The sequence below is a fragment of the Prenolepis imparis genome, unplaced genomic scaffold (genome assembly GCF_030444845.1).
Source record: "Prenolepis imparis isolate NDT839.2.m4 unplaced genomic scaffold, iyPreImpa1.0 SCAF_7, whole genome shotgun sequence".
In the NCBI taxonomy this organism is placed as follows: domain Eukaryota; kingdom Metazoa; phylum Arthropoda; class Insecta; order Hymenoptera; family Formicidae; genus Prenolepis; species Prenolepis imparis.
Genome location: NW_028141165.1, coordinates 14160372 through 14179405, shown reverse-complemented (window position 1 = coordinate 14179405; position 19034 = coordinate 14160372). Strand labels below are relative to the sequence as shown.

Here is a 19034-nt window from a genome sequence, read left to right as displayed (position 1 = left end):
ATTCGAGAAACTGAAATAACAAATTTTAATATATATACTTTCTCGAACATATTTCAATATTTTTATATGTAAAATGATTAAGAGAATAAAAAACTTTGAGAAAAAATATATAATCTCTTCTCTCTCTCTCTTCACATAAAAAATAAAGATGATCTTAAAATTTTGGAAGCGTGTCTTCACTTAGAACAAAATCATATTGACTAGATAATGCCATCTCGAGAAACAGTTTCGTCTAAAATATTTTTTAAAAATAATTAGTAGTTTTGGAAATAATAAAAGATTAAAAAATCGAAGATTTTATACACTATATATATGTTTGATGTGTATATTCATTCGATGCGTTTTTCTCTTCTGTCGTAATAACGTTATAAATTGTATTATACAGGTGGCCATAAAAGAGCTATTTCCGCGTGTCTGGATTCCGGCAGCCATTTTTGATAGGGTAATAGCAAAACTGAAATTAAAAGATTTCACACTTGATCAAATACGTATTATGTGTGCAAATTTGTTATATAAATATACAATTATAAGATTATATATTTATAATTATATTTATAAAATTAAATATATAAAAACATATAAGATTATATATTAGAATCAATATTACTATATATATAAAATTTGTGAATTAATCTCACATTTCTTATCTGAACTCCAGATTTCCAATAGTTTATCCTTAGACATGATTTCGTGCGATAGTAGTGCTTGTACTATCGCTTGAGTGCGTGGGATTAATCTGGAGAAATCATAAAATTAACATATAATCCATTTGATAAACATAAAATCAAGATCAGTTGTAAAACAATAAATTACTTGGCCCAGGACTTGGTGATGCTATCTGGTGTCGTCAGTAATGATGGCACAAATTGTTTTAATTTAGGACATATTTGACCCTGTAAGAAGAAACATGCGAACCACTTGATGCCATCCAATGTCAATGGATGCTCTATATCCATCGGCGGAAGTTTCCATCCGCTTCTTCCGAATGTGCCGCAAACACGGCAGATGATTTTTCCACTTTCTCGATCATATCTACACATAACATAAAAAATATCGCGAAAATAAAATAAATGAATAAAATTTAAATTATACTATATACTATAATTATACTATTATAAATATACTATAAACTATAATTATACTATTATAAATATACTATATACTATAATTATACTATTATAAATATACTATATACTATAATTATACTATTATAAATATACTATATTCTATAATTATACTATTATAAATATACTATATACTATAATTATATATATATATATATATATATAAGCATTTATAATCTTTGTTAAAAAAATTTTTTAATTTTTAAAAGCGATACTATAAAAATATCTTGAAGTTGCTAGTTGCTCATATTAAAAAATTTCAAAGTGCAAAGAGTTAGAATTCCGTTCTTGCACTCTCCTGCTATAGATTTGCTTACAATGAAAATACGAATACAGGGGTAAAGTATGGTTTCATTTTTAGCACACATATTATTACATTATTTATAATAGAATAGGAAAACCAAATGGAAATTCTAGAATAAAAGTCTGAACAAGTTTAAAATAGAAAGATTCTATTATAAAAATCACACAATAGAAATAATTATAGAAATTAAATAAGAAAATGTATAATATTCGATATAAATTAATAAATTTTATAAATAATATAAATTAATAAATTTTTATAAATGCCTAGCTGAGAGAGAGAGAAAGAGAGAAATAAAATAACAAATGTCTTAAGAATACCTTGGTGATGGATCGGTCAATGGTTCGCTGAGATTGCACAATGTAGGTGCGAATTTTGGTAACCATTCAGGCTCTATTGCTGTGATATTTCTCATGTACACCTTATTTGTTTCATAAAGTTCTTGATAAACCACCCATTCCGGACTGGTTTTTCGCAAAACGCATGAAGAATGCATGAATATAGGCTCTTCCATTTCTGATATCCTAAAAAATATATCAGAACAAATTAGAAATTGCTCTTTTAATTATTCGTCAATTATTCTACTCTATTAAGGATGAGAAATACAATCGGAGACAAAAGTATCAATGCTATTCATCTTATAGAAAATCGCTATAGTTTAATGTCCTAACTTTCAGCTGTTTCCAACGTTGACACAACCGAATGCTCAAAAATCAGAGAAAAAACCAGAATTTCAACAAATTATTATTATTATTTTCTTCTAAACAGTTTAATGAATGTTAATATAATTTTGCAACATTGTTCCTTAAAGTTCCAATTATACGTGTAAAAAATTTGAAATACATGGTAGCATTTTTTCGATATTTTTAACGTAATATAATCAATTATAGTAACGAATTTTCACAAGATTATATGTAAAATTAGCGGAAATTTAAATTGCAATAACTTTTAAATAAGTTAGTAAATTAAAGCCAAATTTTAAAGTAGCTTTAATATCAAAGTAAAAATTATCTATACAATTTTTATGAATTTTGTACCATTTCTAGATGTCTCTCATACATCCTTAAATCATTAATAATAGTTAACAGCATACCTGTAAGCGTGTTTCCACTTGATCTTGTCTTCGTCTTTTATTTCGTCAGGTGATACCTTTTTTGCGATTTGATCCGCCATGCCTGCGAGAATTATCTGACGAAGTAATTTAGCTTCCATGTTAGTTGGTGGCGACATTCTGTAATAATAGAAAATAAATATAAATAATAGAAAAGCAGAGATTAAAAAAGAGAAATTTAATCTAAAAAAAATTGATTTAGAAATAAAAAAAATTTCAAGATATACAAAAACTCCAGAATAGAAAAATTCGATTATATATGATATACATACTTTGGCTCAATAATTAGGTTTAAATCCGGTATATTTAAATTGATTTCATTGGTGAGTTGCTGCCTTAGTTTTCTAATCTCAACCACAGCTTTGTGTCTTAAGCCAGTTTCCTCACAGAAGGGCAGCAGTTTTCCTTTAGATCCCTCATATTCAGCAAGTCCGACAGCTTTTATTAAAACCATTGGATCACCTGTATATAACAGAAGAATCTATGTTTTTATATTTATCATAGATGAAAATAATCTTGAAATTACATACCAAGAAGCAAACTATTGCCAGTGCCAGCCCAGCTACGACGCATTGACAGCCATTTATGTTTAGCTGAGCCTTCCATGCCAAATGTCTCTATCAGCACTTCTTGAACACTAAGAGCTGCTACCATACATATTGTGTATTTCGTTAAGTTATGTTGATGTGACAGTGCTAACATTTTGCCATAACGCGGAATAACCGGAAACGCAGCAATACTACGTCCAAGCGATGTCACTTTCGCGCAATACAATTCTAAACAAATAAATCATTGAGTCTATAAAATAATTTTAGACAATATATTTCATTAAAATAAAAAAATACACGCACAAATATATATACATATATATAATATATAATATATATAATATATATATAATGTACGTGCTTTTTCAATATATAAATATAATTCCAAGTGCTTCAATTTAATTTTACAATTACAATTTTACAGACATTTACAGACATAACAGTATCTAAAGGATATGTCTTGTCTAATTACCTCGTTTCTTCGGAAGTGATTGCAATGCTCCTAGTATTGTAAGTCGATTTTCCGCGGACTTCAATTGGATGACATCCGGTGGCGTCGGAAACGGGAAATTCACGACTTTATCTATATTCATTGCCTTCATTTGCAATAACAAATCATCCACTGGCTTCTTCTGAATTTCCGATGGACTATATTCCTCGAATTGATCATTGTAAACAGCCGATGAATATAATCTATGCAAAAGAATCATATATATATAATATATAGCGATATCGTCATTAAAAATTACAGAATCGCAATCCTTTATTGACTATATGGATTAGTAAAATACGCTAAAAATTTTCTTTTTTAATATCCCGCATTAAAAAAATAAGAGGCTTGATGTTGTTATCTTCTTCAGAACAAAATCAGAATTTTTCATATTTAAAGATTTTTTTAATATGTATAGAATTCAGTGGTCATCAGATACCTGTAACAATGGCCAGGCCGAGTTCTACCGGCTCTGCCAGCGCGTTGCTTAGCTGCTGCTTTGCTTGTATAACAAATATGATATGTGCTCACACCAGTCACTTTATCGTACAATCTTGTTTTACAACGTCCACTATCTATAACATATCTGATGTTGGGAATCGTCAGCGATGTTTCTGCAACATTAGTGGATACTATGCATAGACGACATCCTTCTGGCGGAGGTTCAAACACCTAAATTCATATTAAAAAGATCAATTTATCGTGAGATTTATACTTTATTATGAAATCAATTTATTATTAATTTAATTATAATTGCTAATGTTAAAAAAAAATGCGATTAATTCATCATATATATAATAAACATAACGTATATTTACCCTAGCTTGTTTATCACTAGGTAAAAGGGAATAAAGCGGTAGAATCCATAATGGTTGTGTATTTGACAATAACTTGTAATCAATTTCATCCTCATCTTCATCTTCGTCTAAATTATCTTCGTCATCCCGCACATTGATTAAATCTTCGTGCGTGTCATCAGTGAGATTTGTTGAATAACTAAATATAAACATTTTTAAGATCAATTTCAGAATAATATTAGAAAGATTAGAATAATTACAAACTATGACTATACATACTCATCGAGATTAATAGTCGGGAGTATAATTTGTTTCTTTCTCCTCTGTTTGTTATGGCGTAACGCTTGCCTGGCATCAAAATCATCATCGGACTCATCATTATTATGTTCATCACTCTTGTTCGTTACTTCCATTGAAGATGTTTCGTTTTCTTCCAAATTTACCTGTTTAACTTGATATTTATTTTTCTTCAATGGAAATAATTTGCGTAATTTACGCACAACCGTATGTACTTCTTGCTGCCCTGCAATCAATAAAGCATTAGGTTTAAAAAGATATATAATAACAGATATTGTATGCATATAAACACATACACATCCATATATATTAAATTTATCATATTAATTTATTTGTAAATTTATTAAATTATATATAAATTGTCTATTTTTCCTATAGCAGCAAAAAATGCACATACAGTTTAATCTTTTTATATTCTTAATTACTTTCTCTTTTATTCTGCCTCCTATTATTTATACATTTGCCATACATGGATAAAATGTATGTTTGCGCATGCATGTGTATGTAATATTGATATAATATTTTCATTCTATGTTGTCTATTTGTGGGAAATATAAAAGTAGACAAAAACTGTGAGTAAAGTTAAAGGTAATAATTATTTTTCTATAATAATGTAAAAAAAAGAAGAGTTTAAAATTATTTCTTACCTGTTAAAAAAATTAATATACCACCTTCTGGAAGGCGAGTATGTATTTTTATTGCTTTACGTAATGCTTCATTGACATAATTTTGGCTTGTTCTTCTGTTGAAATGTGTCGTTACAGAAAATTGTCGTGCTTCAACTGTAACTACCGGCGGCTTTACTTTAAACAGCTTCGCGTTCTCTACAAATTCCTCCACACGTAATGTAGCCGACATAATTATTAATTTTAAGGGATTATTGCGTTTGTTACGAAGCGGAACAATCCTCGATAGTAGACCGATCAAAATATCAGTATATACGCTGCGCTCGTGTGCTTCATCAAGTATAATGACAGAATATTTTTCTAATAAAAAGTCCTATAAGAAACAAAAAGATTATGTAAATTAATTTATACTATATTTAAAATATTAAAGCCACTTAAAACGATTTATAATTTGCAACAAAATTCAAGCTGAGAAATTCTATTTATAAATTAATAATTAAATATAAATTAATAATCTATTTATAAATGTTATACATGTCTTAATGTATATAATGCATCCTGATATACAAAGTGTTTCATTTTTTGGCCTACTTATAATTTTTTGCCAAATTGCAAGGAATCGATTTAGATAAAAAAAATAAATTTCATTAAAAAAAACAAGGTTGATCTTTAAACAATTTGAAAATTTTGACCTTGGTTAAAATTCAAGATTATCAACTTTTTTCCCCTTTTAACTTTGTATGAATTTTTATTTTCTTATTACAATTTTAGCAATATTCGATTATATTAATTAAAATAAACCATCCTGTATATTTTGTAGAACTCTGTCTCGAATTTTGTCACGATAGATCGTCTAAAATAAGTTTCATATTATGTTATTACTTACACTCTGAATTTCCTTCAATAAAACACCATCAGTCATATATTTGATCCTTGTTTCCTCTGTAACATTTCCCTCAAAACGAATTAGATATGAAACTTGTTTTTTAGTAAGATTCATTTCTTGAGCTACTCGTTTGCTCATTGACATCGCTGCTACTCTTCTTGGTTCAGTTATTCCAATTAATTTATTTTGAGCATATCCAGCTTCGTATAAAAATTGAGGCACTTGCGTTGTTTTGCCTATGAAAAATTTAATCAATTAAAAATCAAATAAAGAGGAATGCATCTAAAAAATATATAATGTTTAGTCCAATATTATTATCTAATATTAACAATATTAGATAATATTAATAATTTAAGAAATTTTATAAATAAACAATAATTCTCACTATTACTATCATTCTTGTCAATTCTAATTTTACTCACCACTTCCTGTTTCTCCAGTTATTATGATTATTGAATTTTCATTTATCGTTTCAATTATTACTTGTTCTTCTGCAACAATAGGTAGTTTCAATCTAATTGCTTGTATCTCTGGCGTTCTATTTACAGGCACAAAGACAGTAGGTGTGGAAACTTTAGAGACAGCAGTTTGTTTTTTTATTGATTTTTTAGATTCCGGAAATTTAGTTGGGATGGTTTTTTTTTGCAGATCTTCTATGAGAGTTTCATTATGTTTTTCATTTATCGTAGAAATAGCAATATTATCAGAAACACATGTTTCATTTTCATTATTACAATCATTTTCATTTTCATTATTACAATCATCTTCATCATCATTATTACAATCATCTTCATCATCGCTATCACTGGACTAAAGAAATATTATCTTATTATTTGCACAATTTTACACATGCACAATTTTTATCACAACTGCCTCTTAACCTTACCTCAAATCCAACTACATTTGGATCCAATGTAGTTTTATCTTGTTTTGCATTGTCCAAAATAGCTAATCTTCTCTTCTTGCCGCCTTTGATAGAATTTGTACAGAGACTTGTCTCTAATGTATCACTTTTCTCTGTTTCATTTTTCTTCAATTTTGAAACAGGCATCTCTAATTCTCGGAAATGGCGTTTTAAACCTTTGTTTTGTATAGATGTTAAACTTACATATTGTTGTAACTCATCTGAAGATGCTTGCAATTTTACCAAATCTTCTAACAATGCTGCTCTCTATATTGTGCATATAAAATAAATAATATATTTTAGAATAAATAATAATGTTTTATTTTCCTCCTTTTATAGATATAGAAGAATATAAATATACCTGTTGCTTTTTCTTCTTCTGCTCTACTATTTTTTCCAGTTGTTTCCGTCTTTTTGGTAATAACTGAATCCTTACTTTCTTCTCTATGTTCTTTCTTTTTTTTTTCTTCGTAGATAAGACAAGTGTATTGCAACTGTCATAATCGTCAGCACGATGCTCAATATCTATTACAATCTGTAATATATTAAAGCTATGTATTTAAGATAACATCAAATAACTTCTGTATCATAAATAATAGAACTTTTTATAGTATAAAAAATATTATAAATTTATTTAGATCTATTTAGAAAAAAATTTACATATATATATTTATAACTTTTATATAAATTTAATTTTACATAAAGAGCAAAGCTGCATGCTTGTTACAATCGTATAAATAACAATTACACCCCAATTTTATAATTACACGCTTCTATACAGATTTATAATTTTTTACTACATCACCCTTTACAAAACAAGCTCCCAAGACTATTTCAATTTTTTGTGCGCACTATTTCAAGACGTATGCTTATATTCCATTATTTAAACATTTCATAAGTGCTATGACTGTTGATTCTTTCCGACAGACTTTTCACTCTGTTGAGTGACGATTTTAATTTCTCAAATCTTTGTTTGCAAAAAAATTATTAAATAAATATATTTTCATCAAATTTCAGAAGCAGATTGACGGTACATTTATCAACGTTATTTTTAATGCTGATAATTATTTTCCTCAAGAGAAAATCTTGATTATTATTTTTATAATTAATACTTTACTCATTTATACGTTATTCAAGCAATATTATCGAAATTTGATGAAAATTTTGTCAAAATCAGCGAGAAAATATTCTACATATTTATCACAAAGATATATAATTATAATTAAAAATGAATTCACCTCCTTCATACTGGAATTATCGACTTTTACATTTGCAACAGCTCTTGCCATTTCTTTTTTCTCCATTTTCTTCGATTTAATGGCATCGGGTGGATATTCAAAATTCCACTTAAAACAGATGGTTCTGCAAATCTTGAATGTGCGGAATCTTTTCGCGAAAAGATAAATATAAAAGTACGAAAGAGAGGTTAAACCACGAGGTATCGTTCGGAAATATAAACAAATATGAGAAAGAAATAAAATGTTTATAACATTTTAATACTTAATATAATACCTGAAATTAATTAATTAATGACAATTAAACTATTAAAATGTGTATTATTATCTTTTTTCTTTCACAATATTATACTACTTGTCAAATATTTCGCATGCTCAATCGCTTCTGCCGCCATTTTATGTCGAGCCAATCAAAAAGGCTCTTCCCAGATCAACCAATCACACTCGATTATTCCTCTCGCATTCAACTGCGATTGGTCAATTCGTTGTAGAACCGGACTAATCGGAATCTATCTCTCTCTCGCAGTTGCGGCCGTCAAGAACTTGGAACATATATATAAATATGGAAGGAGAATGCCTATTGTTCTCGATAGAAAAACATGTCCCAAGGAAGTGAGACAGAAAATATGGTTGCCTCTCTCTCGTGCAGTGTTGCCAATTTCAGGTCGCGGCCAAGAGCTGCGGCGGGCGGTGGGGAAAGAGGCATGGCGGGGACTGGGGGGTGCGCGCGCCGTTTCGTCACGTGACCGCGTCACGTGGTTTGGCGGCTGCGCAGAGGTGGTGGTGGGGGGCACACCAAACCACGTGACGCAGCCACGTGACGCGGTCACGTGACGAAACGGCGCGCGCACCCCCCAGCCCCCACTCCCACTATGCCTCTCCACCACCTCCCCCCGCGGCACGCGGACAGGACCTGAAATTGACACACTGCTCTCGTGCTTAAGTAGCCGCGCATGCGCACTTTCGAGCAATAAGCGACGAGAGAGAGGCAACCATATTTTCTGTCTCACTTCCTTGGGACATGTTTTAGACCGCTATTCCCCTTCCATTTATATATATGTTCTAAGGTCAAGAAGCACCTTTTCGTTTTCCATCTGCACACTTGTCGACATTTTCCTTCCTATATTCGACAACGTCGAACGGATTATTGCGCCAATTTGAGGTATGTCGAAAAATATTTCATTCGTATCCAATCTTTCTTCAGTTTGTGTTCTCAATATTCGCTATAAAAAATATATAAATTCAGAAATATTAACTGTAAACTTGCCGATCAATATGCACGTGGCACAAATTGAGATGAAGTATTATGCACGATTTGTTGAATTTAAGTTACCAATTTATTATTTTAATTAAGCGAGTGGCTATAGAATTTTATATATATAAAGATTTTAAGTTCTGAAACTTTTTTGCATTTAAATTTATTTTTTAAACGAAGTTACAGCTGCCTAAATTTTATCTCTTTTTTTTAATGGTCAAATTCCTCATCAATCATCATCTTGTCATTAGGGATCATTAAAAATAGGGACAAATAAATCTGTGATCTCCTTTAATTCAGTTGGGTTAAATTTTGATCTTTAATCTCATCTTTTAATATGTATTAAAATATACAAATAAATAAGAATACGTTAAAGTAGTTTCTCTCGGAGAAATATTTTGTAGAAATATAAATAATTAAATATGATAAATGTAGATTCATATAACACGCTTGCATAAGATTGGTTGATGCCTGGATTCTTCATTACAGGGATTCATTTTATGCATCAGAATGTCAACATTTCTCGGACTTATCGAAGAAATACCAGGCATCTCAGTGGATCGTTTTAATGGAGAGAATTCGAATTCCTCTACATATTTTCTTAGTCATTTTCACACTGATCATATGAAAGGCTTGGATATTACATTTTTCCAACATTTGCAACGATGCAATAAATATCTTTATTGCAGTCATATTAGTAAAGTTTTTTTAAAAACTAAATATTGGGGTATTCGTAATATAATTGAAAGCTGCGTAAAAGATATTGCTGTTGATAAGAAAGTCCTTGTAAATGACATTCTTTTTGTAACATGTATTTCTGCTGGACATTGTCCTGGCTCTGTAATGTTTCTGTTTGAACAGATGGATAAACTAGTATTATACACTGGAGATTTCAGAATTAATCCAATAGATTATAAAAAGATAGCGCCATTACATTTGTACAAAAATTTAAATATGTTTCCAAAGGAGCTAACAAAAATGTATTTAGATACAACATTCTTGGATTCTAATTTTGCTTTTTTACCAACAAGAGAAGAGGGTATAAGTATGATGTGTAAAGTTGTCAAGGAATGGCTAGAAAAAAGTCCAAGAAATGTTGTGGTTTTAGAATGTTCCGCTTTGTATGGCTCTGAGTTTCTCTATATAGAGTTATCGAAATCTTTGAAAACACCTATTCATGTTAAGGATCGCGTGTACGAAAACTATTGTTGTATCAAAGACGTAAAACATCATATTACGCGTGATTCAAAGTCTACACGTATACATGCTTGTATGAATAAACGTGATCGTTCAGGTTTGAAGTGCCGTAGTGAAGTTTTAGAAGAGAACATTCTAACTATTGTACCATCTGTATTTAAGTGGAAGGGAAAAGATACAAGTGTAATCGGAGAGTGGGATGATACTAGGGAAAGGACATTTAATGTATGTTATTCTGCACATGCATCTTATGACGAGCTTAAGAAATTTATACAATATTTCAATCCAAAAGAAATACATGCCTGTGTTTGTCCAGAAGAATTGAAACATATGATATATCATTTGTTAGATGAAATTAAAACAAATAAAAACGATGCGATTAAAAAATATACATTAGAAGTCCTCAAGCATCAAGTTATAAATAAACCGTGGCTTATGAATTATTACTCTAATAATTTTCTCTGATGATTGTGTTAATTTTTAATGATTCTATGTAATCACAAGGTGATATATTGTTTTATTATATTCAAATAATTTTGTATTTTTATATAATAAATATATATGAACATTTTTACTAATTTATATTTTTATTCTCTTTTAAATTGATTCTTAAATACAGTGTAAAAAGAATATAGTTTAAAGAATATTTTTGTTATGCAAATTGGATTCTTTTTTTTTTTTAATGCTTTTTTTTATCTTTTTTTGCAGAAATTTATAGTGTTTTACTTCTCAAAACTAAATCAAAACGATGGCAACTGTTACATTGGCAACTGCTGCACTCGCTAAGGAAAAGATATGGTTTGATAAGCCATCTTACGACAAAGCAGAACGACAATATTTTGAAAAAATGAATAAGGTAAGAAATTGTTATACTCATTATCTATTTCTCAATTAAATAGAGTTATGATAAAAAGTCAGATAAAGTAAAAATATTTAAATGTTGTATATATATATATATATATATATATATATATATATATATACATGTATATATACACATTCTCAAAACATACATATATAAATACAAGCCTTAGTGTAATTATCTGAAATTATAGTTACATATAAAGATAAATTTGAAGAAACACTGAATTTACTAAATGATATATATGCATGTACATATCTATGTTATTTGGTAAAATTCAAATATTATAATTTTTCAAATTCTTTGATAATTACAAATTTAAAACTTTTTGACAATTTTATTTTTTTTTTAAATACACTTATATAATTTATCAAGTAAATTTACTTTTAGATTTACTAGTCCAAATACAATATTTATAACTAGTATTATAGCATTTGTCATTCTCTTACATTTGCAGCATACTTGTATTACTATCTAACATATTCACATTTCTAACACACGCGGGAATATCTGGTATTAACAAAATTATCTTTTTTGCCTCTTCATGCTTTTATTTGTGCTTGTCAGCAGAAATTCTATACAGTGAGAATGTTAAGTGCTTCTCTGAGTCCACATCTTACAAACTTCTACATGTTTCTAATATAAAATCAGATGATAAAATAATAATAATAGATAATGGTAGCCTTTTGATATACATATACAGGTTTCTTTCATATTTTTTTGAGTTTAGCAGTTCACAAGCATTATAAAATTATATAATATATAATAATTACATGGCAATCTATTTAAATATTACACATATTACATAAATATTTAATTATAATATAACTATACGTAATAATAAGTATTTTGTATATATATTGATTGCATAAAAAAAGATATTATTTTTATTTCTTATACTATTTATACTAGTCTATATCTGCATAGCTTGAAATATATTTCAAGGTAATGTTTCATAAGATTGCGGGAGCCTGCATACTTAAGGTTGACAATTCTATAACTGATAAGTGCCAAGATTTAATCAATACTAACACATTGAAGTCTAAGGCTGAAAAATACAAAGACAACAAGCTAGCTGTCGAGAACGAGTTAAACATGAAACGTTCTATGTGTCAAAGAAGAAATATAAAAGCTAATAAACAAACTATAGATGTATGTAATATGCAGAATAAGGAAAATATAAAAACAAGCGATAAATCCGATAACGCGAAAGAAAAAGAGAGAATTTCTTCGAACGAGAATTCTATAAAGTATAATGCGAAAGAAGCTAAAGAAAAAAAGAACAAAGAAGATACGAAAAATAAAAATAGGGGAGGTAAAGAAAACGATGTCGGGGGAAATAAAGAAACTGCAATGCCATTCACAAGGAATAAAGAACAATTTTCTGATCAGGTACATGTGCATAATTTTTATCGATTTACTATTTAGTATATATCGATATAGAGATAATTGTATGTTCGGCTGACGTTAATTTTATTTTTCTACGCCTGTTCTTTTTTTCTTTCTCACACAGAAAAAAATATTTATTATTATATTTTTTAATCAAAAGAATGGCATTTTTGTTTCTTTGTTCTATTTTATATTTTTTATTTTGTATTGAGGGTCCTTTATATAACAATATTATACATAGTAGATTGAAAAACGTAATATATAACTAAAAAGATTTTTCATATAAAAATTAAAAATAATCGAAAATATATAATAAATTTTTCTCGTACGATATTTTATTGTCAAAAAATTTATCATAAGAATTGCAAAATTGATATGTTTATTTTTTTCAAATTTAAATGGTTCTTAATAATTTTTAATGAGCCATATATCATTGACTTTGTCTTATGATAATGATTATTGATATAGAAATAATATAGAAAGTTTTTATTTAATACAAAATAATATAAAATAATTATATAATCCATTACGTGTGTTCTACATTTTGAGAAAAAAAATTAAATCTTACGATTAACCAAGATTTACAAATATTTATTAATTTAGGAATCAAAAAGAGACTTTTTAGTGTATTTTTTTATTAATTAATATTATCGAATACGATGAGTTGTCACGTTAAAAAAACTTATGCCATAATTTAATATGATGTCAATGACATTGTTTAACACTATTATATGATAATATATATAACTGTGTTCTATTGATGAAAAACACCCAATATCGATGCAAGTTTTCGATTGTGATCGGTTCCAATAAAATTTAATGCAATTAATACAGAAATTTCAAAATTTGTTTCATAAAAAGTAACATTTTTTATATATATTTAATTTAATCGTCCTTCAGTTTTACACGTATGCAAATACAATATATATAAAGCGATTTTGTTTCTTATGTTGCGTTTGCATCACTCGAGATAATAGAATACGTGTATGTAGATGAACATTGGCATGTACATATGTATATATGCATGATATATGTAACAGCTGCCATAGTATTCTAAAATTTTGTCAAAGAATGTAACAAGAGACGTGAAATCTCTTGTCTCATATATATTAAAATATTTGTTTATAAAATATTAGATATTTATTAAACATATAACTATTATATATATTATATATTGTATATTAAACATATAATTATTTAAAATAATTACATATAAGAAATGTTTTTTAAGATAAAATTAAATTAAATTCACTTATAATGAAAGATAAAATTATAAATATACACTAAACAGAAAATTGGAAACACTTCAAACGTTAAAAATTGTATATATTTTAATCGTTGCCCCTCGGCCAAAAATCATCACAAACAAAGAATTAAAAAAGCATCTTAAAACTTGAAATTTATATTTTAATTATCTTTAACTATTTTTGAAAATTTTTAAATTTTCCAATTCTGTACTCTAAAAAAATACATTGTTTTGTTTTTTAAAATTATATACTTTTGATACTCTGCAATTTTTCTATACAACAAATGTCGAAAAATTTTAAACAATTGGTATTTACAAAATGCTTTTTTTTTTAAATTTTCCTGTTAATTTTTTTAACTGAGTTATGCAACTTTGAAACTACATTTTTCAAGAAGGACTTGAAAATAAAAAATATTTAAAAACGCCCGAAAACATGTTATACAAACTTTAAGCTTTAATATATTGCTTACTATTAAGAATAAATTAGAAATATAAAATTAACATTTAAAAGATATTAAAACAAAAATTAATTTTATACACACAAAATGTATTGTAATTTACGTACCCATGAATTATACATAGCGCTATTCTTGAAATAAATAATGAATCGAAGTGTCCTGAATAATTTTTTTCTGCGATGCTTAACGAAAGAATAATTATTAAATTAAAATCATCCAATTATATTATAATAGCTTCGCTATTTAAGCAAGCATTTATTCTTTTGCATATATATGCGTGATAAAATTAATAAATATTTTTATCTTAAACGGAATGCTTTGTTATATCAATATACTATTATTAATTTTTAATTGCATTATTCTAAATATTATTTAAAAGGAGAAATGAAAGAACATTTTGAAAAAGCAAGAGATATTTTCAATATTTATTTGCGTAATTGCATTTATATATATTTGCATCTGCAGTTTTGTTAATGTTAATGTTAAACATCAGTAAAGATATAGCATGTGATTATTTTGATGTAATCAATCTGTGGTGTTAGAGCTTATTCTTTAATCTCAGTGGACGCAGGGAGTTCAACAATCTACTTGCCCAATCTTGCCTGCTGTTGGAAGTTTAGCCAATGAGGTCGCCAAGGCTCGGCAGCATATTAAACAGTCTTTACAGTGTGTGAGTACTGCACTGTTCTAGCTTACTTTTTATGTAATTTTTATAGCTTATTGAATTAATCGATGATACTCGATGTTAGTATCAAAATTCATTTTTGCATTGTTCCTCATCGCTTTTTAAACATCTTAAAATATAAAACTGATGTTGTCAATTAAATGAAAGAAGATCTTACATAAAAGATTACATAAAATAACATTTATAATTATATACATATACATATATAAAAGGTGATGCCAATTTTTAAAAGTATGTAGTACTCATTAGTTAGAGATTGCAGACTTTATATTTATTTCTGACAGAGATTGTGAGACAGTACATTGCATAATAAACATTAAACGAGAGATTATCGATTACATTAAGTATTTCCAGTTAAATAATTGAAAAATGCAGATCCTGCTGTCAATTTGCCATCAGATTATGCGTGCACAACTTTGCTCGATTTCTGCTGCCACTCCGCAATAATAATTCTATGCAAATCCTTCTCGGTTTTCTGCTACTGACCTGCTGTCAAATTATGTCAGCAGGTTTTGTAACATTTCTACTAACACATTTTGCTATCATTATCTGGTATAATAGGCGTGTCTTCAATCTGTAGTCTTTCTGCTGGCAAAAACATGTAGCAGAAATATATAAATATATATATATATATATATATATATAAAACTTTATTTTGATTATTATGAAATATATATATATATATATATATATATATATTAAATTTTATTGTATGTTACGAAGCCTATGGCTAAAATTAACGACATAATTAAACAAAAACATTAACATTTTACTTGTGTGTGTCTGTGTTTTGTTACACTGATTATAGTTATTATATTAGACTTGGTGCATAATTTTGAAAATATTGAATTATATTTTTTAGATGGACGATATTGCAGTGCTTGCTCATATTGCAAATCAAGATGTTACACCTCGTGTTGTCAAACTTGAAAAAGAAAATCAGGATCTGCGAAATAGTATGTATACTATAACATTATAATGATCAAAAAGCGTTACATTTATATAAAAATAATATTAACTGTAACTAAAAATAACGAAAGATGCTCAAGTTACAATTTAACATAATTTATTGATATATTAATATTTATTATATTTATCAATATTTATTATATTTATTATATTCTTTGATTTTTTGCATAATATTCATTTTTTATTTCTATATGAGATATCTAAAAATAAGTAGCTAAACATAAATTCATTCATAAATTTATTCACAATTAAAAATAAAAACTTATTCTATATTCAAAAATATTTTTTTACCAAGCTATAAACATTTCTTTGTTGTGAAGTCTTATAAAAAGTCTATTGTGATTTGCAGCAAATTTATAATAGAGAGAGATATACATATATTTATTTTTATTAGTTGAAATTATTAAAAATTATTTAAAATTAATTCGAATGAATTATTTTAAATAACTCTGTATTAAAAAAAAACACTTTCAAATATTAATGTGAATGAAAATTAATGTGAATTTCAACTGCAACTGTTATACATTTTTAAATTACGTTACATTACATAGTTATATTTTGAAGTAAATATATAAAGATATGCATATAAAATAAATTAATGCAAAATATTTCAATAAATTGCCATGATATTTCCTAATCAATAAACAATTTTAAATATTATGGATAATGGTAGATATATAATTTAAAGAATGTAAAAGACTTGAAAAAAATCTTTAAATATATATATTTTATATTTTTTAATAGCCATTCAAGATCTGAAGAGTTCTTTTGAAAAATTGATGCAACATGTAAAAAGTTTTGAAACATTGGAGCAACGTGTGGAAAGACTTGAGGTACGCATGCCCTACTTAGCAGTTTGTCCTGCAAAACCCAAAGAATCAGAGCAGGAATCAGAGCATGACAAACATCAGAAGCAAAGCAAAGAAAAAGATGATGATGATGATGATGATGTTGATCTGTTCGGTTCAGATTCAGAGGTAAGTAGACGAAAATAGTGTAAAAAAAATAGTGCTAATTGATTTCTTTATTTAAGACGAATATTTAAGTTTAATTTTATATAATCTACATAAATAATTGGATATGTTGATATTTTATATTAAACGCAAATGCTGGGAGGTGTCCAAATATATATTTATGTAAATAAAAATTGTGACATTTATAAGAAGTATAAAATATGTCAATAAGAGCAATATTTAAAATGGACATTATTTTTATAATAAAATCGATCTTGATGAAAATAAAAGTAATATAAGATTAAATTATTATTGTTGAAATTTTTATTGTATGTTTATAGGGAGAGGACACAGAAGCTGCTAAAATTAGAGAAGAACGACTTGCCGAATACACTGCTAAGAAATCCAAAAGTATGTAAATCAGTATGCAAATCAGTAAAAAAAAAAAATACATTATTGATTTTTATATTACAGAACCAGCTTTAATAGCTAAATCAAACATTATTTTGGATGTCAAACCGTGGGATGATGAGACGGACATGAAAGAAATGGAAATTGCAGTACGGAAAATCGAAACTGATGGCCTCCTTTGGGGTGCTTGTAAGTTTTTTAATAATTCTTTTTAATATTACGTGCGAACAGTGTTTGCTGTTATCTAAATAAAATTATATAGATGATCATCTAGATGAAATTTTGGCGTTATCTTATCTTTATATAGATAATTAAAAAATGTATTATCTATATCTGCATCTTAGCTAAAAAAAAAAGTGTTATCTTTACTAAATTATCTAAAATAATATTCAGATAATTTAATTTAGAGTTTCATAGCACATGAAAATATTTTAAGTATAGTAGAACTTGAGCAGTAAACGATAAAAACTTATAAATAAAAAACTATGAATATATTTTTATATCTCTTTTATAATTTCCATTTTTTTTATTTTACATTACATTTTTATTTATTTACATTTTTTAACTGTTTACATAAGCGATTTTAAAAATAATATTATCTGGAAGTTATTTAGATGAATCGTCATATAATTTTATCTTTTATCTAGATATATTTAAAACAAAATCATCTTCACCTTATCTAAGATGAATTTACATATTTTTATCTCATCTTTATCTAGCTAATTTTAAAATCATCTAAGCACAATACTGCGTGCGAATGTGTTTATATCCATGAATACACTTGATACATTCATTTATCTTTTTTTTTTTTTTTTTTTTTTTTTAGCTAAACTCGTGCCGCTCGCCTTTGGAATTCATAAGCTACAAATTTCTTGTGTCGTGGAAGATGACAAAGTGTCGGTGGATTGGTTGGTGGAACAAATCCAGGAACACGAAGATTACGTGCAAAGCGTCGATATTGCGGCTTTCAATAAAGTGTAAAAAAAATGAGCTAATTTATAAAGTGTACGGCAATATTGAAAATAAGCATAAGTTTATGTGCCATTTCTGCATTCCATTAGTAGTATTTATTGAAAATTGTTTTACATTCACAATTCTCGCTATATTGTTGGAAAGATAATGATATATATTCTAAGAAAAAACTCGATATTACAATTTAGCTATTTAAAAGTTAAACAAAATAAAACAGATTTAATTAAATAAATAAATCAAATAAAAAGCATTGCATATTGCATTGTAATATGTCCTTCTGTCCTAGACTGCTAGCTTTTTTAAATGCTACCGAAA

At 27.4% G+C, this 19034-nt stretch overlaps 3 protein-coding genes across 5 annotated transcripts; 2 read left to right on the top strand and 1 right to left on the bottom strand.

Annotated features, from left to right (window-relative positions):
• Positions 1-311: 311 nt before the first annotated feature.
• Kz (putative ATP-dependent RNA helicase kurz) lies at positions 312-8972 on the bottom strand. Of its 2 annotated transcripts, XM_083041673.1 has the most exons (18): positions 8600-8972; positions 8326-8473; positions 7449-7622; positions 7070-7354; positions 6606-6993; positions 6184-6419; positions 5319-5670; positions 4654-4897; positions 4396-4573; positions 4017-4249; positions 3560-3780; positions 3070-3315; positions 2812-3001; positions 2522-2659; positions 1749-1952; positions 814-1032; positions 639-736; positions 312-454 (listed from the first exon to the last, which is right to left on the bottom strand). In XM_083041673.1, exons 2-18 carry the CDS (start codon positions 8389-8391, stop codon positions 378-380), a joined length of 3549 nt encoding a protein of 1182 aa, XP_082897799.1. In that variant the 5' UTR covers positions 8392-8473; positions 8600-8972; the 3' UTR covers positions 312-377. The 2 variants fall into 2 exon arrangements, with proteins under 2 accessions (XP_082897799.1, XP_082897800.1); XM_083041674.1 differs by lacking the exon at positions 8600-8972 and having other exon boundaries at positions 8326-8551.
• A 323-nt stretch (positions 8973-9295) lies between these two features.
• On the top strand, positions 9296-18969 carry Eef1delta (elongation factor 1-delta). Of its 2 annotated transcripts, XM_083041444.1 has the most exons (9): positions 9296-9484; positions 11483-11630; positions 12582-13028; positions 15292-15399; positions 16277-16370; positions 17128-17360; positions 17678-17747; positions 17811-17936; positions 18574-18969. In XM_083041444.1, exons 2-9 carry the CDS (start codon positions 11523-11525, stop codon positions 18726-18728), a joined length of 1341 nt encoding a protein of 446 aa, XP_082897570.1. In that variant the 5' UTR covers positions 9296-9484; positions 11483-11522; the 3' UTR covers positions 18729-18969. The 2 variants fall into 2 exon arrangements, with proteins under 2 accessions (XP_082897570.1, XP_082897571.1); XM_083041445.1 differs by lacking the exon at positions 12582-13028 and having other exon boundaries at positions 9327-9484.
• On the top strand, positions 10070-11451 carry Snm1 (DNA cross-link repair protein snm1). The gene has a single exon (XM_083041446.1). It carries the CDS (start codon positions 10088-10090, stop codon positions 11237-11239), a length of 1152 nt encoding a protein of 383 aa, XP_082897572.1. The 5' UTR covers positions 10070-10087; the 3' UTR covers positions 11240-11451.
• Positions 18970-19034: the final 65 nt, after the last annotated feature.